The 25,801-nt window shown below is 48.2% G+C and overlaps 10 protein-coding genes across 10 annotated transcripts; 5 read left to right on the top strand and 5 right to left on the bottom strand.

Annotated features, from left to right (window-relative positions):
• The first annotated feature begins 209 nt into the window (after positions 1–209).
• On the top strand, positions 210–4,370 carry HD556DRAFT_483447 (uncharacterized protein). Its single transcript, XM_041310739.1, has 13 exons — positions 210–1,011; positions 1,062–1,095; positions 1,151–1,251; positions 1,301–1,926; positions 1,981–2,092; positions 2,142–2,239; positions 2,290–2,500; positions 2,552–2,876; positions 2,930–3,154; positions 3,207–3,273; positions 3,324–3,394; positions 3,445–3,946; positions 4,007–4,370. Exons 1-13 carry the CDS (start codon positions 350–352, stop codon positions 4,090–4,092), a joined length of 3,120 nt encoding a protein of 1,039 aa, XP_041166435.1. The 5' UTR covers positions 210–349; the 3' UTR covers positions 4,093–4,370.
• Positions 4,231–6,931, bottom strand: HD556DRAFT_483409 (acyl-CoA dehydrogenase/oxidase). Its single transcript, XM_041310738.1, has 17 exons — positions 6,834–6,931; positions 6,754–6,774; positions 6,611–6,701; positions 6,350–6,552; positions 6,236–6,301; positions 6,129–6,181; positions 5,995–6,082; positions 5,864–5,933; positions 5,586–5,817; positions 5,524–5,535; positions 5,280–5,474; positions 5,144–5,221; positions 4,958–5,096; positions 4,871–4,902; positions 4,688–4,808; positions 4,598–4,637; positions 4,231–4,545 (listed from the first exon to the last, which is right to left on the bottom strand). Exons 1-17 carry the CDS (start codon positions 6,879–6,881, stop codon positions 4,475–4,477), a joined length of 1,560 nt encoding a protein of 519 aa, XP_041166434.1. The 5' UTR covers positions 6,882–6,931; the 3' UTR covers positions 4,231–4,474.
• On the top strand, positions 6,896–9,332 carry HD556DRAFT_483484 (uncharacterized protein). The gene is made up of 2 exons (XM_041310740.1): positions 6,896–7,226; positions 7,289–9,332. Exon 2 carries the CDS (start codon positions 7,294–7,296, stop codon positions 8,989–8,991), a length of 1,698 nt encoding a protein of 565 aa, XP_041166433.1. The 5' UTR covers positions 6,896–7,226; positions 7,289–7,293; the 3' UTR covers positions 8,992–9,332.
• Positions 9,333–11,370, top strand: HD556DRAFT_483610 (uncharacterized protein). The gene is made up of 2 exons (XM_041310741.1): positions 9,333–9,445; positions 9,500–11,370. Exon 2 carries the CDS (start codon positions 9,514–9,516, stop codon positions 11,173–11,175), a length of 1,662 nt encoding a protein of 553 aa, XP_041166432.1. The 5' UTR covers positions 9,333–9,445; positions 9,500–9,513; the 3' UTR covers positions 11,176–11,370.
• HD556DRAFT_1261538 (CoA-transferase family III domain-containing protein) lies at positions 11,279–12,977 on the bottom strand (the record flags this gene model as incomplete). Its single annotated transcript, XM_041299058.1, is given in 8 exon segments — positions 11,279–11,576; positions 11,594–11,940; positions 11,990–12,139; positions 12,196–12,236; positions 12,285–12,305; positions 12,353–12,366; positions 12,419–12,729; positions 12,786–12,977. 8 exon segments carry the CDS (start codon positions 12,813–12,815, stop codon positions 11,279–11,281), a joined length of 1,212 nt encoding a protein of 403 aa, XP_041166431.1. The 5' UTR covers positions 12,816–12,977.
• HD556DRAFT_1283079 (glycoside hydrolase family 79 protein) lies at positions 12,978–15,596 on the top strand. The gene is made up of 10 exons (XM_041299309.1): positions 12,978–13,825; positions 13,881–13,971; positions 14,029–14,093; positions 14,148–14,345; positions 14,400–14,444; positions 14,498–14,520; positions 14,568–14,638; positions 14,691–14,761; positions 14,811–14,944; positions 14,997–15,596. The coding sequence occupies exons 1-10, from the start codon at positions 13,355–13,357 to the stop codon at positions 15,505–15,507; spliced, it is 1,680 nt and encodes a 559-aa protein (XP_041166430.1). The 5' UTR covers positions 12,978–13,354; the 3' UTR covers positions 15,508–15,596.
• Positions 15,597–16,339: 743 nt separating this feature from the next.
• Positions 16,340–17,858, bottom strand: HD556DRAFT_1436981 (uncharacterized protein; the record flags this gene model as incomplete). Its single annotated transcript, XM_041305631.1, has 11 exons — positions 16,340–16,540; positions 16,595–16,652; positions 16,708–16,936; positions 16,987–17,121; positions 17,175–17,234; positions 17,281–17,421; positions 17,473–17,486; positions 17,546–17,574; positions 17,635–17,673; positions 17,723–17,737; positions 17,793–17,858. The coding sequence occupies 11 exons, from the start codon at positions 17,856–17,858 to the stop codon at positions 16,340–16,342; spliced, it is 987 nt and encodes a 328-aa protein (XP_041166429.1).
• An 876-nt stretch (positions 17,859–18,734) lies between these two features.
• HD556DRAFT_1326486 (uncharacterized protein) lies at positions 18,735–21,538 on the top strand. The gene is made up of 7 exons (XM_041301550.1): positions 18,735–19,534; positions 19,585–19,722; positions 19,773–20,157; positions 20,210–20,321; positions 20,375–20,391; positions 20,445–21,114; positions 21,173–21,538. The coding sequence occupies exons 1-7, from the start codon at positions 18,823–18,825 to the stop codon at positions 21,317–21,319; spliced, it is 2,181 nt and encodes a 726-aa protein (XP_041166428.1). The 5' UTR covers positions 18,735–18,822; the 3' UTR covers positions 21,320–21,538.
• Positions 21,539–21,685: 147 nt separating this feature from the next.
• Positions 21,686–23,692, bottom strand: HD556DRAFT_1261531 (uncharacterized protein). The gene is made up of 2 exons (XM_041299057.1): positions 23,561–23,692; positions 21,686–23,509 (listed from the first exon to the last, which is right to left on the bottom strand). Exon 2 carries the CDS (start codon positions 23,367–23,369, stop codon positions 22,086–22,088), a length of 1,284 nt encoding a protein of 427 aa, XP_041166427.1. The 5' UTR covers positions 23,370–23,509; positions 23,561–23,692; the 3' UTR covers positions 21,686–22,085.
• On the bottom strand, positions 23,693–24,929 carry HD556DRAFT_1326481 (uncharacterized protein). Its single transcript, XM_041301549.1, has one exon. The coding sequence runs from the start codon at positions 24,742–24,744 to the stop codon at positions 23,950–23,952; it is 795 nt and encodes a 264-aa protein (XP_041166426.1). The 5' UTR covers positions 24,745–24,929; the 3' UTR covers positions 23,693–23,949.
• Positions 24,930–25,801: the final 872 nt, after the last annotated feature.

Genomic DNA, 25,801 nt, shown 5'->3' with positions numbered 1-25,801 from the left:
AAGGGAGGGCTCATTGAATGATCTTGAATATAAACAAACGTCTGCGGGTGGTCACTCAAGTTGCAGTCTTCACTGGCATTGTTGATTCAAGGGCTAACTCACTACTAGTTGTAGACCATACAACAACGGTCCGCCTACTGCCGAGTCCCGACTTGCCATTTAGCCGTGAGTTCACTCTCCCATAACGGTGGCTTCAATTCTCATGTGCTTTTTACTTATTAGTATAATCCTTTAAAAGTACCCCGTGTTCTTTACAAGGGCTCATCTCTTCGATCCGTGCATTACGTCCGGTTGAGCTCGTCGACCTGAGCACAGTCATTCCGTGGCTATTTGACAGTTATCGTCAACGATGTCTAATTCTGTTCACGATATGAGCCCTAACGCCTCTTTTTGGGATCATCGCAACCGACTCGCTACGAGCCAACACCACCTGTTACTTGAAGATGAGGACCCGTATCTCCTCACAGCTCAAGATACCCCCCAAATGTTTCTACAATCACAGAGGCATTCTGGTGCTCAACGCCTTCTTAACGGTTCTTTATCTCAATACAATTCAAATGCGTCAAATCAATATGATTCAGCTTCTGTCTACCAACAGCCCTCTCCTTCCTTTGCAACATCACCTAATATGACTTCGAACCCAAATCAATCATTGAATCCCGTCTCGACCACATTCACATTCGCTCCACCAGATTATAATGCTAATTCTACTCGTCCCGGATATCAGACCGCATTCCAATCAGGAATGAACGCTTCAAGTGTTCCGAGCGCGCACAACCAACTTTCCGCAACATCCGTCGCCTCTTCGGCTCCTGGGTTTCCTATGCAGTTCCCTTACACTCACCAACTACCTATTCGCCAATCTGAGATCCAGTCGCAGATCATAGACAGTATGCACGCAACTATGGCCCAGCAATCAAAACGCCATAGAAGCGACGACGACGGCCACCATACTCGAACTGTGGTACCTGACCCACATGAACTGCTAGAGCCTGCGGACAAACGGAAACCGTGCGCTCTCCAGTTAATTCCGCTATGATATCCAAACTAACACATCACAGAACAGGTGCTTGTGGTCGATGCAAAAGCCTGAAGGTACGTGGGTATATGATTCAACATTATTTTAGATAACAAGACACGTCCACCATAGGTCCGATGTGAATTCAGGGGCGATAATGACACCTGCAAAAGGTGCACAAGTGCCGGTCAGGAATGTGTCATTCCAGGACGCAAACCACGCCGAACCCCACCGTACGTGCTCACTTGCTTTTCACCTGAGCAAGTTAAGATATTGCATTAGGAAACGAGAACACCTTTTGAACCAGATTCGTGAACAAGCCGCTCAAATTCAGGAGCTTATGGCTCAGCTCGATGTTACCAACCGACAAGTTGCACCGGCCTCAGCTAGCAGTTCTTCGACCACTACGATACCAATATCCCCATCGTCCTCCATCGATCTTCATTCTCCTACCCTCGATCCTAACACCCCGGCAGATTCCGCTCCACCCAAACCGGAAGTGCAGGATTGGCTTGCAAAAGCCCGTGCCTCGATCGACACCTTTGGTGGCTTAATTGCCCTTGGCGGTACAACGAATTCCATGCTCCTTGATGAAGACTCTGGAAAGTCTGATAGCGACGAGGAAGTGCATAGCTTTGATGTCGAAGATGACGACACCGATGACGAAGGTAATGGATATGCCACTGCAGAGGAAGGTGGACGCAGCCGTCGCTCACAGTCAAGGGAAAGGCACTCGCCAACTGCGCTAGCCAAAAAGGAGCTTGCTGATATGAAGTTGGGCATGCTCCCCCACGCAGATAGTCCATTTGGTTTGATGGCCCACATGGCCAACCGTGCTAGAGGAAAGAGTGCGGAACCAGAACCTCAGGACGCTGTTGGTGTAGCGAACGCTGACTTTTTCAGACCATGTAAGTACATGCTTTGCTTCGGTATATGCCTCCTCAGGTCCTTATCTTTTCTAGCTCCTGCTCCCGACCCTGTCCGGTCGAATCTTTCAATTAGTAGTCAGCATCTTCCTCACATTCTCACTCGCGAGATTGTTACTCTAGAAGACGTCGAGAATCTGTTCAAACTGTGAGTTTTAATATCTTCGTGTGTACGATTCCTTGTTAAAAATGCTCAGATACTTTGATAAAATGAACCCGTCAACATCATTGATGGACCCCGTTCTTCATACTCCACAGTACGTGGTTATGAGAAGCCCTTTCCTCTTCACTGTCGGTGAGCCGATCTGAGTTGCATTCTCTTCTCGTGTTGACTTTTGTGCTCAGTGTGTGCTGTCGCTTCTCGGTTCTACACTCAACGTCCAGGTCTATACGCGGAAGTAATGCGCTACGCACAGCTCGCGGCGGGCACTGCGCTTATCACCGGTCCCAAGAACGAGGAGATGTGTCTTGCTTACCTACTACTACAGCTTTATCCTGTTCCCTCACGACGCTGGGAAGAGGATCGCAGCTGGGTGTACCTTGGTGTCGCAATTCGGTAGGGATCTCTTTCCGCTATGTCTCACGGCATCTTTTTACGTTGTTCTAGACTGGCCCAGGACCTCAACCTGAATAGGCCTACAGCCACAACACCCCTGAATGAGCACCACGCTCGTGTACTCCTCAATCGCACGCGTGTCTGGATCAACTGCTTCAACTTGGATCGGTCAACAGGGTCTCAGTACGGCAAAGCGCCCATTATTCCTAATTCTGACTATATTGCAAATCATTTGCACGATTGGTGGGGCTCCTCCAAGTATAATGTCGAGGACTTCGACATTCACATCTGTATCTACTCCATGGAGCTCAATATTGGCGCAAAATTCATGGAGAAGATTCGCAGCGATCCAAACCACCCTACCGGACTCAACAAGGTACGTGTTCGTTTGTTCCCACGATCCCTTCGCCAAAACTGACAGATTTGAAGTCTACCAATTTCACTCAGATTGCTAGTGAAACCGATGACGAACTGGCTAGCGTCGGCGCACGTTGGTTTCATCAACTAGATAGCATCGAACCGAAGAGCGCCATGTTTATTTTCCGCACTGGTCTTTTGAAAATGGTTTTCAGCTATGCCCGTTTAGTCGTCCTTTCTTCTGGCTTGCAGCATGCCAAAGAAGACCACTTGGATGAAAATTCATTTTTAATGAGGGTCAGTCTTTACTCGTGATTTCTTCTCATTTTCGTTGTCTCATTCCTTCCAGTGTTTTACGAGGGCATCCGACGTCATCCATGCTTTTGTTCACCGATTGTACACTACCGAAGAAGATAGTAAGTTGTGTATTTCATGGATCCTATCATCTTATCTCACTGGCCGACAGGAGTTCTTCTACGCCACGCACCCGAATCGCAATATGTATTTGTTACTTTTGCTGGCGCCTTCCTCGTTAAAGTACGTTCCTTACTATGCTCACTTTTCAGTACGTAACATTTTCCGCACAGCTTTTGCAACTCAAGTACGCGCAGTACTTTCCGTATGAGAAACGGGTAGAAATTCGGGACCTCGTGCAAAAAACAGTTGATCTCCTCGGGGCGGCGGACGTAGCTCTTGACGAGAAGCACGGACCTTCCATATACTCTCGTTTCCTGGCCGGCCTACTTGCTAGTCCTGCAGTCAGGGTCGACCTGACACCAGCCTTGACTAGCCCCGGTAGCCACAAACGAGCGCGTAAGTCGAAGATCACGCCTACCAAGACTCGTGGTGGTCTAGTCGCAGATATCTCTACATCTGCTGACTATCCATCTCCATCCTCTGCCAACTCCGGTTCTCCTTCTCCTTCATACACGTACACAGGTGTGGAAAGCTTTTCGGGAGCCCAGCTGCAAAACAACACGACATCATCTGAAATGTTCCATGACCCGTTACCGATCACTTTGGATGCCGATCTTTTAGAGTCGGCACAGATCATGACTGATCCTTTGTGGCATAATACCCTAGTCCCTGGTACGCCTGACACTATCAGTATCGAAGTTCGTTTTTGCTAACCACACCCATTGAATGCAGGTTTCCAATGGATGAATCAAATGTCATACACTTCTGTAAGCCAAGATTATTCAATGTACGAGCCACACTTTGGTTCGATGACATGAGCATCTTCGCCGTACTTTCTGTATCGTTTCAGTGCTATGTTGTTATAGTATGTGGTACTGTTCTTTGCTTTTGCGTTTTGCTCTCGTGTATTATGCTGTAGGCTTCGAGGCATGACATGCAGTTCTGTATTAGAATTAAAATTGTATTCTTGGAATCCCCCGCGTCCACTGGTGTCTCAGTTGCACGCCTATGCAATCCACGCTGGTACGGGTCATCATATCAATGCTGATAAGAAAGAGGACACCCCATTGGAATCCTAGTCAACCACCCTTCCGATGATAGTCCGTCCTCCTTAGTGATTCGACGAGTTATGCAAAAAAATACAGTATCTATGCTAGTTTTGCTATAAATATTAAGTGAAGTGCAATACAACGTGAATTATCAAAGCCGGGCATTCTTTGGCATGGCCCTCATGGCTTGTCGAACACCAAGATCAGAAAGGACGTCCTCCGCTAGGGAACATAAGCAAGTGCTTTCATGTATAAACCCATGAAAGGAACTTACCACCTCCCAACAATGCATCGAAAGTCACGGTGCGATGATACTGCAAAGGCGCTAGTAAGATAATGATAATCGCTGGAAAGTTTGACTTACGTGTTCGATGAACCTCCCCATGCCTGTCCGTGTAATACCACGGCCACCAAATATCTGAACGGCATCTTTTGCGGTCTCCTGTGCGCACCGCGTGCTATAGCTCTTCAAAAAGGCGATTTGACTAAGGAGAAACAAATCATCAGCATCAGTGGCAGTTACACAGAGCACATATCCACCACCTACCCGGCGAGCTTCTGGGATTGTTGTTTGTATGTCTAAACATCTCGTAAGTATGCGGCAGGAGATTGAGAGTGGCGAACTTGTTCTTACCATATGACACATCTGGTAGGTGATGTTTTCCAGCCAACTCTGTACACTCTCCGTCCGTGCTATCATTGCGGCAAGTTTGGAGCGAATTACAGCTTGTGATATCAAGGGCTTCCCAAAAGCCTTCCGTTGAGTCGCCCATCTGGATTCACTGTAAGAAGGGAATACAAGATGATGGATTCGACATACTTCAGACACTCCTCAACAATACTACGCTGGCTGCGAGCGGAACTACAACACATGACCCATCGTTCGTGGTTGAAGTTGCTACGACGGAAATGAGTATTCGAGCTCAAGTCTCACATCACACACCATTGTTACATACCTCAAAATGACAAAAATTCCTCTACCTTCCTCACCAAGGGTGTTCTCAATAGGGACTCGAACGTTGTCGAAGGTAATGTAGGCTGTGCCTGCCGTTGTTGAATAGCTTGTTTTGATTTGCCGCGTTTCTACGCCAGGTCCGCGCTCGATAAGAATGACAGTGAGACCATCCTCAGTCTTGCAGCCTACAGTGAAGCTAAAAAGGACGTTTAAATTTGCCGCTGAGAGTTGGTAATCATACCCACTAGTCTGCGAAACTATGCAAAATGCGTTGATTAGTAATTCAGGACGATCCTTGGTTACTCACGTAGCATTGGTGATCCATTTCTTGGTTCCATTTACAATCCATTCCTTGCCATCCTCGGTTTTGACTGCAGTCGTTTGTAAACCCATGACATCGCTTCCAGCCTGGGCCTCCGAAATGGCGAGGCAAATGAACTTCCTGCCGGCGAAGACTTCAGGCACAACGCGAGCCTTCAGTGCTTCCGAGCCAAAATTAAGGACCGGTGGCAGTCCAATCACCTTCCCTCCCATTAAACCTATGCATATTGAGCAGGCGCCGCCGCCTACGTGAGTAACACTTACCATCTCCATATCCTCGTGCACCACATCGTGCAATTTCTTGAGTAATAATGAGTTCGTGGAAATAGTTAAACTATGAAAACAGCCAGGTTAGGACGAGACGAAGAATTCAGGGTAGGTATGGTTGCACTTACCTCCTCAGGTTTCACGAGACCATTCATCAAGGATAACCCTTGAAGGTGCTTTCCTGGACCCATACGCATTGCGTGCAAGTTCACCGCACTATACAGAAATAAGAACATGAACGCTGAAAAGTAGATTAACATACGCCATCTGGTCGATTACGCTTTGGCTGGGTCGCTTGCCGTCCTCTTCGCGAGCCTATCACGGAAATTGAATCAGGCACGGGTGATGAAAGAAATCCTGATGTCTCACTTGTGCATCCTCATAAATGAACTCGTCAGCAAAGCGACGTATGGCCTGTTGGAATGTTCTATGGTTCTGTGTAAAAGTTCAGAGAAGAGTCAGAAAACGACTGTGGCAACTCACGTCGGTGTAGTAAGGGCTGTGATACCCTTGTGACAGCCAGGTTGGCTCTGCGTACGGGACATCGCTGAGTTCTCCGACAATTCGGCTGTATATGACAGGTTGTTCGCCTTGAATAGTACCAATCTGAAGGCGTTGGTATTGAGGTCGCTCCAAAACTTCATGACGATGCAAGCCGTAGAACGCCTCCGTGGCATCCTGGCCAGCTGAAGAACGAATTCCGTTTGAAACTGTCATGCATGGCTATCACGGAAGGCATCATACCAATTTCCCCATCCGTCAAGACAGAGATCCCTCCAGGATGCAAGTCTTTGAATCGGGACAGATTATAAACCTTTGCGTCGATGACCACCCACTAAAATGATGACTGTTCGGATCAGTAGCAGTTCAAGACACTTAATACATACCAAGTCATCTGGCTTGTTATGCTACATCTCCGCAACGGTCTCAGCAAGTAGTATCTCAGGGTCTTGGACTTTCGACGCACCTCAGCAACCTCCTCTAGAGTGAATTGTTTCAGTTCTTTGGCGGCCATGGGAGCAGATAAGTCTTGAGTAGAAGACCCTGTCAGAACTGTCACACACCATCTTATACGGCATAGTCAATTTCACGTGTTTGTCCAATTCGGTAAAGCGAGCCGGCTCGGAGCATGTGAATGCGATGAACCAAACTGATTACCCATTCTCGCTTCTCATCTTGTGCCATCAGCTGCCATCGTGGACATAGCCTCTCGCGACGTTGTGCTACCGGCCAAGGTACTGTATACTTTAGTGTCTGTTATTTTCTGATCTGTCTGACGACAATTACACCACACAAAGTTGACCCCGGCAATCACTGCAAGTCAGCAGCAAGCTGCTTATTGTTTTTGCGCAAAACATCCGTCAGTAGCCTTCTGGCCTGCTGGTATCCGTAAAGCAACTGATGGATGATGGGGCTTCTCAGAAATCATGAGTTCAACGAGCTCAGTCTCTTTTCTTGACGATGATTCCCAGAGAGAGCTGGACGACCTTAATAAACGAATTAACGCCCTACAAGAGAGGAAGCATGCCCTAACGTTTGAAGCCTTTCAAGTCCACACCACCATACGCACTCTTCAAAGTCGTGCTGCTCATATTACGAACAAGACTGCTCCTGTATCTCGTCTTCCATCAGACGTGCTTGCCATCATCTTCGAGGAGAGCCGGCGACCACTCATACCTTGGAGTAATATAGTAAAGCGCCCACTCTCTCCCGAGGTGCAGCTGTCCCACGTTTCATCTAGATGGCGGGAAGTGGCACTTTCAACCCCTGCTTTGTGGACAACCATCAGGTTCCCGATTTTGCACAAAGAGGCTGCTGCTATGGCATATCTCCAGCGGTGCAATCAAGCGCCCCTCCATGTTCACATAGGCCCGAGAATTTCTGACCCAGATTCTCTGCGCTTTATTGCCGCGCAATTTGTATCCCGACTGAATCAGATTCGCGAGCTCACTTTCGACACCGACGAGCTCCAGGAACTTTATGCATTGTTTCCCTTGTTTGCAGACGCACCTGCTTCGACCCTCAGAAGACTGAAGATCTGTTGCAATGATACCCGGGGCGCTTCTGGTGTTGTTCCCCGCCTCGATATTTTCAAAGCAGGAGCACCGCTCTTGTCTGATATACGCCTTAGCGCTCTTTCAGTCGGACTGCCCCAGTGTTCTGCAACCACCCTGCATCTTGAACCGCAACCTGGACCCGGAAATCCTTTGTCCAGACTTGCTTTCCTCGACATTCTTGCTCCCCTATCAGCCACCCTTACCATCCTACATTTGAAAGGGTTCATTAGCGGATTTCACCAGGAGCCTGGTAGCGCACCTGTTGAACTGCCTGCGCTGAAGGAGTTATTAGTATACGGCAATACTCTGAACCACGGATTCAACGTTTTCCGCAACATCTCCACCCCTGCCATTACAACCTTGTCCCTTGTCAATGTTAGACGACAGGGCTTGTCTTCAATCCACAAATTTATTACCAGGACATCTCCAGAACACTTCCAACATCTCCGCACATTACGATACATAAACTGCGATATTGACGATGATCTCGACGTTTACCTGCCCCATGCAACATCTGCTCTCACTGAACTTGCTGTGTCTGTCAAGCACCACACTCATCTCCTGCGACTTCTGCTGAATAGCGATAGACAAGCTGCCCTTCATGGGGTCCCTCCATTGTGGCGCAATCTCCATACTTTGACTCTTCACGTTTCCAAGCCTTTGGACCGAGAAAGAGAGGATGTGGACTCCGACGAAGAAGATGACCCGCCCCCAACGATGGGACTACTATTGGAGGTAGTGCAGGAGAGGAGAGCGGTGGGCAGGCCTCTTGACCTTCTTCGGATCGAGGGCCCGCACGCTCGTTCATTCTATGAGGAGTTCACAACTCTCCTCGTGAAAACGCACGAAGATCTTCACACCGAACTCTTTTCGGCATCTTTGCCTTCTTCTGTCGACGTTCAGGATTCAGAAATGGATTGGGCATTTGTTGCTTACTACATTGGAAACCAATATCGTCTTTTCATGTTCAAGAAGCATCAACAGTTTGCCCCCCACGGTACTCCAGCTACCCATCCCCGGGGGCTTCCAGTCATGGCATACCCTTCAACACATGCACAGGTTCCATAGAAAGATTTTATCTCATTCTAAATGGGACTTGATTCTCAGCTTTGTTGCTCGTTATCTGTAATTTACTGTACTTCGACATGATTTCACATCATACCTAGGGCAACGGTCATATAAAAGCACAGCCACCGGAACAGATGAACTTGAAACGATACGCCCACTTCCGTTAGATCATATGGCATCACTGTGATGGGGCCAGACCGTAGCCGCCGCACTGAGGCATCATGACAAGATTTCGGATCCGCACCAGCACCGATTGATTGCGAAAATTCACTTGGCCACAGTCATCCCTGAAACTTCTACTACTGCTGGCTCACCCCCGCACCTTGTCCGATTCAGGTAGTTCCCTCCGACATTAACCTCCTCAAGAAAACGTGTTCTCAACGTGTTTTTATAGCTGCCCTTTAACCCTGGGAGGTTTACGAGAAAATATCACTGAACTTCTTTGTTCTTCGATGTGAGCCTCGTCAGACAACATGGGATCTTTTGCAGCAGCTGACCTATTTCATAGTAGACGTGCCGTCGATGAACCACAACCAGGCTAGCGTCAGCAGCAATACTCAGGAAGATTTTGATGAGATAACACAACAGATTCGGGTACTCCAGTCTTCACAGGACGAGCTGTCTCGCTCGATCCGCAATCTACAGGTCCGTGCAGCTCGCATACAGAATCAGAAGGCAGCGGTATCATGTATCCCCTCTGATGTCCTTTCGATGATATTCGAGGAGTGCCGTCAGCTCAATCCACAATGGTCTGGCATTCTCTTCCTTCTCCACCAGTCTCCCGTTGAGGTACGACTGTCGCATGTATCAAGTCATTGGCGTGAGGTAGCCCTCACCTCGCCTTCCCTGTGGTCCTCTATTCACTACCCGTTCTCGCATAAAGAGGATTCGCTCATGGAATATTTGAAGAGGTCAGATGGGTCATTTCTCGATGTATACATCGGGCCATGGAGACAGCACCCTCAGATTGAGCACGTGTTGACCAATATTATCTTACCACACCTTCCCCGTTTCAGACAATTGGTTCTTGACGCAGTTTCACGAGAGGCTTTGGCGTCGCTCCTTGCAACGTTTCGTAGCGTGTCTGCCCCTGCTTTGACACGGCTGCGAGTGATGTGCAGAGGACCAATGTCGACTGCAGGTCCCATTGCTTCTGCAAAACTCTTCACCAAGGGAGCTCCTTTGTTATCCGATGTCAGGCTCGACAGCGTTGCAGTCATCCTGCCCAAAACAAAAGCAAAGACACTCCATTTTTGCCCACCACCAGGGTCACCCTTCCCGCTCACACGCGAAAAACTCTTCCGAGCAATGTCAGCATTCCCGTTTCTCCGCAGGCTCCATGTGAAATCGGCTATAGAGCTGAATATTCTAGCCCCTATTCCGCCTATCCTCTTGCCTTCATTGAGGGAATTAGTGGTGCATGGCCTCGCCGTGTCCACGGGCATACGTATATTTGACGTGATATCCACGCCTAATATCGAGAGCCTCTACCTCGTGGATATGAATTGCTCCGCAATATCTGCAATTCACAGATTCATGACACAGTCTTATCCGGATGCGTTCCAGTCCTTGCAGGCGTTACGGTATATCAAGTGCGAGTTTAGCGAGGACATGGACATTCATTTCCTTCGCGCAACCCCTGGTGTCTCCCAACTGCTTGTACCTGTCGACAAAACAAATTACCTGATACGCATGCTCGTGAACAGTGATAAACAAGCGGCCATTCACGGCTGCCCACCACTGTGGCCAAAGTTGCGCACTGTTACCCTGCACACACACGAGTACTGCGCGCAGGTGGTCGGCGCGGGTGGTGTCCCTGACGACGAGCCTTCACCTACGATGAACCTCCTTCAGGAATTGGTCACAGGGCGAAAAGTGTTGGGCAGACCGCTCAGCAAGCTCAGCTTTAAAGGACCAAATGCAGTACCCTTTTCGAACGAGTTCCACTGGGGGCTTAATCGAGTGAAAGAGTTCATATCTACCGAGGTTGTTTTCTGTCAAATCCCTGCCCTGCTATACGATGGAGGGCAGGAATACGACTGGGCTGTTGTCGCTGAGGCATATGGCATGCAGTTGCGGCAGTTTCTCCAACAGGTTCAAGGCATACGGCAGCAGTTAGCTACTATTCTTCCACCCAATTTTTCGTTCCAGCAGCTACGAAGACGGGTAGACGCATCAGCGTGATAGATATTCTACAAGTCTGGCTCATACCCTCCGCGTACTTGTTCATCAGTTTCAGCATTAATTAGGGCTTAGTTATGGTCTTTAAGACGTTATATTTCGTTTTTCATAATTTCGGTTTGGAACGTTCTGCTAGTTCCTGTGCTTCTTTACCCAATGCTCCCTCAGCGACGAGCTGCCTCATGTCCTCCTCAGACAATCCGAGTTCTCTGAGAATGTCCACACTATGTTTCCCTGGATCAAGTATCTTGATTTCATCTTGTAGAGGTGATGGCGATGTTCTGCTGAGCTCCGGATGAGGAACAGGGTAGGGAGATCCATGGAGCTGAGCTGCTTCCGTAGGAGACAGGACTGGAACTGCACAAGCGTCAGTGCCTAATGATGGCAAATTAATCAGCAGAACCCTTCTGTGATGTAATACTTGCCGTGGAAAACCTCCGTCCAAAAGTCTCTTGGTTGTGTTCTGAACCCGTCTTCGAGATACTTGCGAAGTTTGGGCCAATCTTCCTTTCTGTATTGTGTCGACCGCAGCGGTGACCAGCTTCCTTGATTTCCACTGGATTTCATGACCTCGTTGAATTTGTCAACGAATTGCGCAAAGAACTGGGGCTCAAGACACCCTATGCTCATCCACTTTCCGTCTGAGCAGGTGTAAACATCGTAGAACGGCGCGCCACCGTCAAGGACATTGGTGCCTCGTGGTCCTGCCCAGGCATCGCTCCCAACACTTAGAAGTGGAAAAGACGATATATAACGCGAACCAGAAACCTGATACCTATATTGATAAATCATTGAGAGTAAATGCCCCGGCACGTACCATGTCCACATTGACGACTTGTCCACGGCCACTCCTACCTCGCTCGATAATAGCCAGCAAAATACCATTTGCACAAAGTAGGCCGCCTCCAGCAAAGTCAGCAATTAGATTCAAAGGAAAGGTGGGCTTGTCCATTGTTCCCGGAAGCATCTGCAAGAAGAGTTCAGACATGCTTCGTCAAAGTACAAGCGCTTAGCGAGCCGCACGGAGAGAATGCCGCTAAGGGCGATATAATTGATATCATGGCCTGTGACGGGAATCTTAGACTAAACCACGCGTATATGATGATACTTACCAGCCATAGTAGAGTGCTTGCCTTGAAATCATTGAGAAGGAGAAAGAATATAAACCTGACATGCATACTATTTCTTGGGAACCTTGAGGGAGTATCAGCTGGATGGTATTTCAAAAGCTCGTGTGTACCCTCACCCTGCAAGCCTTGCATATACAAGTTTGTCATTCAGACCTTCCTGCTTATCACTTGTATGAAACACCTCAGGACCGAGCCCAAGCTTCTCAAGCACTCCAGGTCTGAATGGATCAATGAGAACGTCTGCCTTAGCGATGAGGTCCTTCGCAACTCGCAGTCCGCTCGCAGTCTTCATGTCCAACGCAATCGACCGCTTTCCCGCACATAGTAGATCTCTGGTAGTTGAGGAAGGGCGATCAATACGGATAACGGATGCCCCATTGTGAGCGAGTACCAGACCCGCGAATGGACCCGGTGCCAGGCCTGCAAACTGTGGACGTTCGTCGTTTGTTTGTTCGTTTCACCACAAGGCCAACTGCAACGTACTTCTACTACTTTGATGCCATTGAGCGACATTGGTTAGAACCTCGACGGCGTATGTAGTCAGTGAGCAGGTAAATGCTAGTCTCTCCTAGACGTCGTTCCTTGTAATAGGTGAGCATGCGCTTCCTCGGGTCGGTAGCCAATGAGATTCTCCGGTTAGCCGTCCTCTCACTAGAGGGCATAGCCAAGCAAGACCAAACATCTTCAACCATTCTTCGTCATGGCATTTAGATTTCCGTTCGTCCGACCGACAGTTTCTCCGTACGTGACGTTGCTACTCCCATATGCATGTGGGAACCTTGGGCAACTTTGTTTTGCCATGACTTTTGTCAAAGAAAGGAAGTGACCTCCAGGCTCCAAGGTGACTAGTACCTCCGAAGTTTACCCCTTGGAAAGCTTCGCCGAACTGCAGGCTTGGGGGATACCTAGGCTTTTCCATGACCAATTTTTCGCGTTCTGTGACCTGTCATTTCTTTGGACATATGGATAGTCCTGAAATTTGTATTCACGGACCGCTCATGCTCTCTTCTCACTGTCCGTATAAAATACTGTCACGGTAAGGTGTGGTTAAGATGGTATCCTTGACCTCACTTGTTTCTTCCTGCGTGATGTGGTTCTTGGCTACAGTTCTGCCTTGTGTCGCACTGGTATCTGCGAGACATGATCTTTTGTCTCGCAGTCTGTCTAAATTGACGCTGTCCGGTCCGGCTTCGCTCCCAACGGATGCAACACTACCCTTAAACCCCGCCCTCGCAAGCTTCAGTATTGAAACTGCCTACTTCGAACAGTGGATAGGAAACCAATCCTATCCGAACAAATTTTCTCAAAATCTCTTTGAGAATCTAAAAGAGAGGACTGGGGTTCCAGCCGAAGTGCGCATTGGTGGCATTACTGCTGACTCGACATTCTGGGATCCGAATCAGGAGGCTGCCCTATACAATTTCATCGACGACAGGGGTGCACTAAGAAATACTACGCTTGGACCCCAGTTCTGGAATTGTGTGAAGCTGTTGCCTGAAGGGACGAAGATCGTCATGACACTCGTGGGTCATTTACTTATCAGATCATTGGATGTTAGCACCTAACTAGTCCGTGTAGAATCTAGGGAGTTCGAATTATACCGGAACTCTTGATATGGCTAAGGCAGCATGGATGGGTCTTGGTTCACCCCAAATTTCTCGCTTTGAACGTGAGTCTTTCGTTTCTCTTACTGGCCCTCCCCGGTCTAACCTTTACTCGTCTTCAGTAGGGAATGAACCAGATCATTATAATCCCAAACTTGACCCTAAGACGTATACCGCTATATGGGAGGTATTTCTATTCCTATTTGTTTCCTTGATGAGGTCCTACATGTTCTGTATGTAGCCATGGACTATCAATATCTCGAAGGCGTTGGGCATCGATTATCCCGAGTTTCAAATTGGGGCTACTGTTGCAAACCCTGCGCAGCCGCATAACACCCCACAAGCAGATGCACAACTTGACTGTGTTAGCGTTTTGGCTGCCGGGGCCAACGATGGACACACTGTCACCACGTGTAGCGAACACACATACCAGTACAGCGTGAGGAAGCTTCCGATTGACCCACACCCAACCTGAAATAGCCTTTATTAATAGGTTTGCGATCCAAGTAGCGCTGCCGGCGCTACGTTGGTCAACCTGGTAAGCAAGCTGTCGATTATCCATTGCAATTATTAATTGCAATAAGGATCTAGGTAAATCACACACGCTTGGCTGAGTAAGTCATGGCTATTGCTATGATCACAATACACTAATATCCGGTAGATATTTGGATCTTTGGCAGCCCCGTATCCACAGCGTTCGTGCCCAACTCGGACCTGATGCTTTTGTTATTGGTGAGGCAAATTATAAGATTAAATTTTGAATATATATTGACCCACGACGAAGGGGAATTCAATTCTGTTTCCTGCGGTGGACGAGCCAATGTTAGCAACACATTCGGCCAGGCTATGTGGTTGGTACGTTGACAAAAGGACTATATTTTATGACATCTGAGCATTTTTGTAGTTGGATACCATTCTCTACGCGGCTTCCATCAATGTCTCACGGTACGTGACCAGGGTGCCTCGGATGAACTTGCAGCCTAATCTCATCTCCAGTATGTATGTGCATCAAGGTGCTCATGCACACTACAACCTCTGGTATGTCGATATGTGACTTTACGATATCTTTGGACTGATATTGATTCCACAGGTCCACTGTCGATAACATTCAAGTGTTTCCGTCATATTCGGCTTACCTCTTCGTGACTGAGGCCATTGGTTACTCAAATCCACTGCGCCTTTCAAATATTTTTCCAGGGCGACAGGCCGATGGATCGTCAGTTACGACCGCAGGTGGTGATCCTTCTGCTGGTCAGATCTCGGTGTACGGTTTCTGGGACGAAAAATCCACTAACAGCCACGATTACCCAACTAAGCTCGCCCTCTTAAACCTTGAGCTATACAGCCAGACAGATACGTACCCTCGTCCTGATACCACGATCGACATATCTGCGTATTTGCCGAAGAACACCCAAGAAGTAATAGTCAAGTGGTTGACAGCCCCAGGATCTGATGTCATGTCAGCCGATTTAACGACTTGGGCAGGGCAAACTTTTGCTTCTGGTGTCGCAGAAGGTAACATTGTAGAGGAAAAAGTGTCAAATGGACAAGTGGTCGTCAAGGCTTCCTCCGCTGCTTTGGTATATTGGAGTGTAGCATGAAACATGTTCATCCTAGGTATTGCTATAGAAGTGAGTCGGGTATTATATTATTATCTCCTGCCAGTCCCAAGTATAAACACTGCGAGGCGAACGATCATGGTTGATGTTTGTAGCGAATAAGTATTAACCTGTCGCAAATAGGCTCGCTAGAGCTGAGCTCGGGCAGGGCCTGCATGCACGAGGTTTGGGCACAGCGCAGTTTCATGATAGAGAAATTCGGGACTCAGCGTTGCTAACGAGTACAAAGCCTTCATTGTCAATATGCACCAGGAGAGTAACCCATAAAAGACGGTGAGCACAAATATCAGCTGCAAGCATCAATCGCCGATGTGTGCACAGGCTGTGTCCGAGTCTGAGCCAGCTATGCCCAGAATTCTTCCCGGAAGAGTGTATAATAACCTTAGGGGAGCGTCAAAATTCAACACTCGCTTGACTGAACTCCCAGACACATAACTCATCAACAAGTCCTTTCAGTAATATCGCACGCACACTGGCTTCTAAGCCAACAACCTTATCAGTGGCGAAGCATCATTTTTGATGATCCAAGGCCTGAGCGCTCTGAGCACCCTAAGTATGCCTCTCGCGAGAATCACATGAGATTGGCCAACTTTGCAGAATGAAGTAAAAAGACTAGTGCGACAATTCCAGATTCGTACAGGTGTAGGTGGGACACTAGTTCTACTACAGTGCGTTACTCGTTTACTCAGGTACATCTCTCTTTTGAAATCTACACATCACATGAGTATCACGAAAAAGGTGCGACAAAAATATTGTGCCTATGCATGCAGAACACCCCACAGGCGTTAACTACTTGGAGTATTTCTCTCTCGTGCTACACATCACCGCCAGTTGACACATATCCATGCTCCCGGAAAGTAATGGTGCTTATGCCTGTCCCTGCATCGGAGTTGTCCACGAGCTTGGTGTGATACTCTCGAATGCTGAGGATGAGACGTGGTCCCAGTACAAACATCTGCACAATCGAGTAAATTTCAAGATGAGCGGTATACATCAGAGTTCCAGTTTCCAATGCCTGTAGGATTGAAGATAAGTTGCCACATATAGATATGATTGACAGTCGTTACACCTTGGTCTTCAAGTTCGGAGAGTAATGACTAAGTTGGAAGCTAGAAACAACAGCAAAGCTAGCACGCGCAGAATTTCAGCGGGGGAAGAACTTACATTCAATTACGAGCTCACCTTACAAAGTAGAGCACATGGGTTTTCATTAACACCATAAAACAGTCCCCAATAGCTTGTCCCGTCGATGATCGTCGCAGTTCACGGAAGTGTTTTACAGTAATCCAGACTGCAAGACACAGTGCAAGGATCTCCCATGTAATGTAGAGTACCCAGGCCATAGAATCGAGTGAGATATCTCCTTCCCATTCATAAATGCACTGATAGGTACCAGAGAGGATGAGCTCCTCTGGTATTCGCCCAATAAGCTTAATGCACTCTTTCATAATTCGAGCTCACCTCCTAACATATAAATGTCTCCTATTGCAGTGACCACTCCACATGCGATCGTGGAAGCCACGAAAATTACAACTAGAAAGATAAGTATCTTGCGGGATCGCTGATACATGGCATGTAATCGAGTGATCATTATAACTTGTATGATGTTTCAGTCAAGTCTCATGAGGTATTGTAGTTGAGTAGCTCACCGCCCAGCATGGTATTCACAGTCACTGTCATCCAGTTTAGTGTAGAGTTCAAACTGTGGCCTGAAAACCCCAGTTAGTAATGAGCGTCGGAGGACCTAAGACTTACATCTGTTACGGTCATTATAGCCGACAAGCTGGCCGACAATGTCACTCACCCCTCCATAGCGGTGCACGTTATTGAACGGGAATGATAGGTTTTGGTGCGGAACACTCACTATATCTGTCACTGGGAGTGACGGAAGGCTTGCTGAATGCCAACAGTCAAAAAAACAAGCACAGCAAATGTGAGGAAACACACGCAATATGTTGATGCTGACAGAGAAAGATGGTTAATTAGCTTGGCGGCAACTTGTTAGAAGGCGTGAACATACACAGCATATAGTATTCCAATATAGCGCACCTAAAACATTGTTGAAGTTAGGACAACTTGCCAACTGTGCTTATGATATGAGCTACGTACGCTGATATATAGAAAAGTCATGCGGGACCAGCGTTGCATCTTGCCCGAGTCAATTGTATCATCCTGATATTCATTTAAAACTGCTTACCCAAATCAGTTCGAACTATAAAACCATTCGCAGTGAGATGACTGCTTTGGTAACGGTGGCATTGACTTACCTCTTGTCCGAATGTCAAAGCTGAAAGTGAAGATGTCATAAGAATACCAGCGATGATAGGTGCCATCTTGCTCACCCCAGTCATATATTACTGTAGCAGATGCGGCAACTGTGCAACCGCAGTGAAGTTTAGAATTGGACGATTAGACAATTATACATCACCGACATATTCAAATGGCTTTTCACGAACCTACAAAATAGCTGAAACCATATAACTCATTGATTAGCGGCCACCAACTGGGATTATCTGAGACGAAGGGCATATTGGATGAGTGCGATTGAGTAACGAACTGGGTAAACATATATCTGAACGCTCTACAGGTTAAAGCTGTTCGTGATGTTGGGAACTTGTTTCCAAATTCTTGAATGCTGTTCTCGTGACGCATTGATGATCTTTCCAAACTTGTATTGGTTCAGGAATTCCATCAGTTAAATCATCATAATGTATTCTAGAAGACACGCAATAATCGAAAAAGCGCCAATTTCTCAATGAGCATGGGCACTGCCGACGTGATAAATCAGAATTGAATCGATTGAATGCTCACCTCTAGCAACTCTGCCATCACTCCTGCAGCGCCTCCAAACACGCTTCAGATACCTAATTCAGTGCGCCCCCAATTGCTCTCGGATATCCGGCTACATGATCATAATGATGAAAAGACGATGCACGCACTTCGTTGGATCTAGTTAATAGTCCACCGAATCTGACCGATCGATCTTGTATGCTGGCCGGGCACGCTGATCCTGATTTATTGGTCTGGTGTATATATAACGAAAAACGACTCAGACACGCCTGAATCACCCCACAGGAAGCCAGTCTTCAGTCTTCTCGTTGCGTTCATCATAGTAGGCCCTGCCGCCACGGAAGTGGTTTTTTTTAGAGTGGTTGGCCCACATCGAATTACCGTGACTCCGATCAGCTTAATTAGTACAAACACTTGTCAACAAACGGCCCCTGCCAGTCCTTGAATTCGACGTCACAGCAGCTTCCTCTGCTCCTGCCCAATCCCATCATTCTTCATCAGCTGTGCATGAACACTCTGCGTGCTCGTTCCATAATGGCAAACTTTTGTAAAGTACCCATCTCCTCATTGCCCCTCCCGCCGTCAAGCCACATCGTGACACATAACCTTACCCCAGATCCAGTTACCCTGAGTCCAGCGGAGTTCTTCTCTGATGTCTTGCCAAACAAACCAAGTCTACAGAGGCGTGCAAGGCTACTCTCCAAAGAATCACACTTCTCGTATGTGAATCCAATGCCACTAGAGTTTCCCTACGAAATCACACCGCCTGACCCACCTGCCATCATCGAGGACAAGGCTGGTTACATCGAGCAGTGGATCAGCGAGCGCGAAGCTCGTCATTCATCTCCAGTTAGCAGTCAAATCCAGCCTTCATTGAACAAATATACCTCCAAGCTCAGAGATAGGAAGAGGGAGCTCATCGGGTTGTCTGAGACATGCCTCAGAGACTGCCTACCACATCTAGACGTTGGTGATGCATTTGAAGTGCTGGGAAACCCGGCCTTGGCCCCTCAGATAGAAGAAGAGGTTATCTCGACCTCTTCCCCAGAGGCTGAGGCTGCCAGGCAGGAATTGGTGGATGTCTTGAGTGGCCATGCCGTTCTGATGGCACTCGAGTCCAGCGTTGGCCCTAGCTTTGCACCCTGGTCCGCCAGGTACAGCGGCCACCAGTTTGGCTCCTGGGCTGGTCAGCTTGGTGACGGCCGCGCCATTTCAATTCGTCAGTCATCTATCCCACGCCTGCTCCAGGATGTCTTAACAGGTTGCTAGATGTAACACCGCACCCCGAAGACGCTGAAACCACGTATGAAATACAGCTGAAGGGTGCTGGACGGACCCCCTTCTCCCGCACTGCGGATGGTTTAGCTGTACTTCGCTCATCCATCCGAGAATACCTCTGCTCAGAAGGTGAAGATGTCCTTGCTGATAGTGCCGGGCTTGCATTGACGAAATTGTAGCCATGCATGCACTCTCGATCCCGACTACCAGGTCATTAAGTCTAATCTCCCTCCCTGACTTACCAGTCACACGAGAGCGTACAGAAACCGCTTGTATCGTCACACGCGTTGCAGAAACATTTATACGTATTGGTAACTTTGAAGCCCTCAGCCCTCCATCCAATTCTTTCTTCCTCGGTGGCGGTCAGCAAGACGCAGACTATGAGGCTTTGCGACAGTTGGGTGAGTGGACTGCGAGGAGAGTGCTAAGACTGAAAGGTATCGACTGGGAGGCTGGTGATGCTTGGGGTAAAGAACTCTTGTTTGATGTTGCAAGACGAAATGCACGGATGGTGGCTGCTTGGCAGGCCTATGGATTTATGCATGGTGTTATGAACACGGACAAGTGAACTTCTCTTCCCACTTCTAATTTTAGGCGACTGAATATTTGGTTTCAGTATATCGATTTTTGGGTTGACGATAGATTACGGCCCATATGCATTCATGGACGTCTTCGACTCTTACCATATCTGTAATCATAGTGACGGAGAAGGTCGCTATGCATACAAGGTGGGTCAAACACTATTCATGTCCGCTCGTAAACTAACTAACGCTCAACCCAGTATCAGCCAAACATGATGTTGGTCTTTTAAGTCACAACTGTCTTCCGACATTCTAACAGCACACTTGCAGCATCTACGCCTGTCGTGCTCTCCTCGATGCACTCTCCCCACTTATCGGCGCAGAAGTCGCACAAGGCAACAAAGCAGTCCAGCCCGGCTGGGCATCTTCAGCCACGCCTGAAACACTCGTCTCCTGGCGCACAACAGGCAAACAACTTCCTAAAGTAGAAATGGAACAGATTCTCGAAGAAACTTGCGCTACAGAATACGGAAACTTGATGCGCAAACGCCTGGGGCTTCGCCGTCAGGAGAAAACGGACCAGCGGGAGATCGTGCAGCCTCTTTTGGACATGATGGAGGCGCAACAGTTAGACTTCCATGGCACTTTTAGACGGCTTGCGTTTTTCCACACTGGGATGATGAAGGAAGATGATAGTGAGAGAATATTGGAGGCATTCATCAAGGGGATTTTAAGCGGGACGCCTGATCCGGACCGCATGGATCATGGGAAAGTTACTGAAGAATGGATTGCTTGGTTGGACAAGTACAGTGCACGTATTGAAACCGAGCGCCATGGGGAAGAGTGGGCTGGTGAGGCTGACTTTGACAGCGCCAGACAAGACGCCGCAAAAAGTGTGAACCCGCGTTTTGTGCTCAGACAGTGGGTACTTGAGGAGCTCATCAAAAAAGTCGAGGCGGACCGTGACAGTGGGAAGCGTATCATGGCGAAAGTGATGCAGGTGAGGCACCCACCCGTCATCGATTTGCGGTTGACAGCAGCTCACTGTGACGTTCTAGATGGCATGCACGCCTTTCGAACCGTGGGGAGCAGAAGGCGATGACATACCAAGCGATGATCTCCCAGCAGAGATAAGAGAGGAGAGGCGTCTTTGTGGGCTAGGAGACAAGAGATTTTTGGGCTTCCAATGCAGTTGCTCAAGTTGAAGTTGGTCAGAAGATATCTATTATCAATCATTAATCAACGATCACACGGGCTACCAACATGGGCCCAACTACTATGCACGGGTGTTTTTTAGCGTGAAAACAAGAACCGACCGAAGGAGAGTTCTTGTTTCTATCAGTCACTGTACGTCTTAAGTAGGTTGTCAATCGTGGGCCACCTGGCTTCCGCCCGCAAGATTACACATTACACATTTAGATTCAGAGTTTCGCTTGTGCATGTGGCGAGTTCATGATATGAACTCCTATAGATACGAAAACAAATATCATAATTCAGTTCAAGGCAGTAATACTGCTCTCAATACGATTGTCGTTGCACCAGTTACAGACTTTGACATCCTGAAGGCCTCGCACAAGTAACAGCGCTCACATTTTACAAGTCTACCCTATTCATCTTTTATTGAAGGTTCCTGCGAGAAGGCGCAGATGGTGAAGCTAGTAACAATAGATATAACAAATATAACAAATCTACCTCAGAACAATTTGGATAGCAAGTAGTGATGGACAAGATGTAACGTAACAGGGAAAGCGCAAAACAAGCTGCTCCCATGCAAAAGATCAAGGAGTGACAGAGTGGGAGGGGTACACGTCGATACCGGACCGTAAAGCGCCCCCATGAAAAAAAAAAGTATGAAGGTGGGATGCGCGAGATACAAATATGAAATAATGTATCAAGATGGCAGTATGTATTGATGCGAAATGAAGTTTGCACATATTAACGGAAAGCGAAGCGTGTTGTTTTGGAAGTGGATCATCTGAGTGGAACTTGCGTTGGGGGATATGGGAAGGCTGTCACGCTCACCGCATCAACTTCATCACAAGAGATTGTTGAATTATGGGAGTAATTCGATGATCGCATAGATGACACGGGTAGACGTGGCCCAGCTGACATGTCCAGTGCAGCAATGAGACTTTGCATAGCGTGGGAATTGTTGGAGCTGGTATCACTGTTTGAGCGAGTTTCAACTTCAAGGAAAGGTTTCGAAGTGGGAGTGTTTGAGTCGGCAAAGGGATTGGATTCGGGTGTGGTGTTGGCAAAGAGTGTGCGCTTTTGGGGTTTCTCCTGCGCATTGAAGAATGGGTTAGTGACGCGTCGGCTAATGCCACTCTTGACGGAAGCCGCATCCGCGAAAGGATTGCGTGAATCGCCTGCTTCTGACATCTCTGAACCATGTACATCGATATGGCCAACCTCTGCACTCTCCCAGCGATGTGACCCAGACACAGTTGCAGGTGGCGTGAACTTGACCATAGTCACCGTAGGTGACATGGTACCAGATAGACGCGACTGCACGGAGAAGAGCGAGCCCCCACCGACAGTATCGCCGTCCCATGAAATGGTTGGCACACCATCAGCTTGAGTGCGGCTCATAAACCGCTGTACAGGTGGAGGTTTAGTGACAACCACGCGACCCAAACCTGCAGATTTTGATGCCATTTCCTCAGCCAAGCCAGGATGATACTTGGCAAAGTGCTGCATGGTGCCTATGGACTCGCGGTTTCCATGGCTATCAGAGGACTTTTCTCCAGAGGTTGTGCTGGGTGTACGATGAAACATTGCGCCCAACTTGTCCATCGGCCCGGATGGAGGCCTTTGCGACCCATTCTGTTGGCCCTCCTTGTCATCATTTAGGCGATCCCAATGTTGTAAATGGAAGCGCCTGCGGTACAAGTTATCAGCATTGCGGGGCTGCGACTTTTGTCGTCTTGAACAGTGGATGGCTAAAGAGATTACCAGTACGAGGACGATGAATGCGCCGACGCAGGCGCCGATGACAGTACTTAATGGTATGTTATTTCCGGAAGAGGAAGTGGGTGAGGAGGTGGTCACAGCAGGTGCAACTGACGACGAAGTCGGTGATGCGGACGGTGTCGAGGAGGCAAGTTGAATGCCCGTCTGGGAACCCGAACCAGGTATCGGTGTGGTGTTTTGAACGAGAGCAGTTGCGGTGGGCGAAGTGTCAGTGACTATCACGGATCCGGAGAGACCACCCAGCGTCTGTCGTTTTCGCAGGACATCGGGGCGATGGAACATGGTTGAATGGTACGATGTTGGTTAAGATGAAAAAGACTGGAACGACTGAAATCAAGAAAAGAGTGTTGCCTTAGCGGAAGGGAGTGAGAGCCACAGCTGAAAAGTACTACTATGAATGAAATAATGGAACGATAAGTTTGCTGCCGAATATGTTAATGACACCTAGCACTCAATCAAACGATAATACCTACATTCAGTCGAGCGAGCAAATACTTTGCACGTCGCTGCTCGTTGAACGTTGAGGCGCAGCCTTGGTCGCTGTCGCCGGCAGTGTTGAACCTCGCAGGCAACAGCTAAGCGCTGAGATGTGGCAAGATTGGTAAGTTTGTTTAGTTACGGTACTACGAAACGTAATGAATAATATTTGCTGCAACCGATCCGCGGCTCTTTTAATTATGCTGCGGCAAAATCATGACAACAAGTTTTGGACTTGAAGTGTACACTAATGTCATGGTGATAATCAGTTACAAACGGGAGAAAGGATTGTCTACTCCAGCATGACGACAAAACCATACGAAACATGCAGGTGGACCAACAATAGAAGAAAATTTGTTCCTTTTATAAACCCAATCACCCACTGCTAATTCAGGCCGTCGACTTCTTCGATGCGATGTAAAAGGAGCTTGTATTCGGGGAAGAGCAAGGTTGTCATCTTTTTTGTGAATGCCAGGAGGGTAGGACTCCTTAGCACCATATCCGCCCAGTACGGGTTCCCACTCGTTGCCAGTGTATTGGCGAGGAAAGCATAGATGATAAGATCAATGCCCGTTGGTTGTTCGCTGTCGTGGAAATACAAGTGGCCCGACATCCTTGCTTCGAGAGCCTCAAAAGCCTCTTTTTGCAAAGACTGAGCTTCTTCCTGGGAGTGACGCCCCATCCCAACATTCCAAATTGACTTCATCACCCTCCACCTAAAAAACCAAGATATCATCGGCCGCATGGGCCAGGCCATGCTCCCAAATATCTCCTCGGCAGTCACTGCATAGTTTTCATCTATGTACCACCGATCTCGAACGATTGCAGAGTATAGCAGTTCTTCGATATACGCCTGCCATGCTCTCGACTCGCCCTTCTGAACGGCAGTTAAGCCGGCTACGGTGTCCGGATCTTTGATGAGTCCGTTCTCGATGAGATAGCGGATGATAAAATGAGAATCCGGGATAGTGACAGTTTTCCCGTCATGTTTAATATCGGCGAAGGGAACTTTGCCCTTGGGAGCCTTCATTGGGACAGTTTCGCCTACTTCGTATGATATACCACTGAATCTGAGGAATACTTCCAGCTTTTGGCAAAAGCCAGACGAGCTAGGTGCATTGGGTGGCTTGGCCACACCCCAGAGTACGACATGGGGGCGTGACTCGGGTTCGGTAGACATGACCTGTACAGAAATATTGATTTTGAGTCGGGGCTATCCGATTCAATCGATGGCGAGACAAACCTATAGTAGAAGCGACGTTCAGACTTGTACGTCTAACTTATCTGCTGACAGTGCAGTTTTATATTAGCGTTGCACAACAACTTGAATGCGCAGAAGTACCAAGTTAAACTGCGGATTTGTTCACAATGACGCGGACGGTTTGGCTTGTCTTTGTCATTACCTGCCGTGAATGTCGGGATTCCGGCTGCCATCCCAACATTAACACGGCGGCAGGGAACGATGAGGACAAGCCGTCATCCCCTCAGCACGCTCGGCAAATTTAAGCGGAGTCGAATCAGCCACTCGCACGCGCGGCATTCCGCTACCCGCTGTCAGGAATGATGCCTGCCACCAGCCGCCACCACTGGAGGTGGTGTCAATGGAATCCTCTATTTAGACGCAGCTCGAACGATTGTCTTAGCTGTAAAGATTGTAATATTGAGAAGTGGAATGGTGGCAAGCTGATCATGGCAGCAAAGAGGGACGTGATGGGCCCATGGCCGTATGTAGTACTAAGTCCCCTGACTGGCGGTGATGGTCAGTAAAAATTCAAATTCAAATTCAAAGCCATGCTCGGGGGGTGCCGGCATCTTCAAACTCCCTACCTCTGTACCCCGACAGACTTATTATACTAAGACCGGCCATTTCAGGAACGTCCTCCTGCCGCCGCAGTCAGCAGTGTTGGTAAGGAACTAGCCGCCAAGTCAACGTTCAACTTGGAACCTTACCTTGACGCGTCGAGTTCCACGTCAGTATGACATTTGTCACGTGTCGGTGAGGGTCCAGCCTGCCGCATCATGGAAAGCGAAGCAGAACATACAAGCTAGCAATCACTAGAACAACGAGTTTGGGTATTTCTCAACTACGGCTACCTTAACAGTGCTGATATTGATACTAGCTATAGATCTAGAGAGCCGCGAGGCGTGCACTGGCACTACATTTAAGTGACATCATCGTGGTCCCGGATCTCACTTATCTATGATGGTGACCGACGTCATCCTGAGGAACAGGCACG

This window comes from Suillus plorans, assembly GCF_016647745.1.
Source record: "Suillus plorans strain S12 chromosome Unknown HD556scaffold_3, whole genome shotgun sequence".
Taxonomy (NCBI): Eukaryota; Fungi; Basidiomycota; class Agaricomycetes; order Boletales; family Suillaceae; genus Suillus; species Suillus plorans.
The sequence above is the reverse complement of the archived record's forward strand: the minus strand, read 5'-3'. Positions and strand labels throughout refer to the sequence as shown.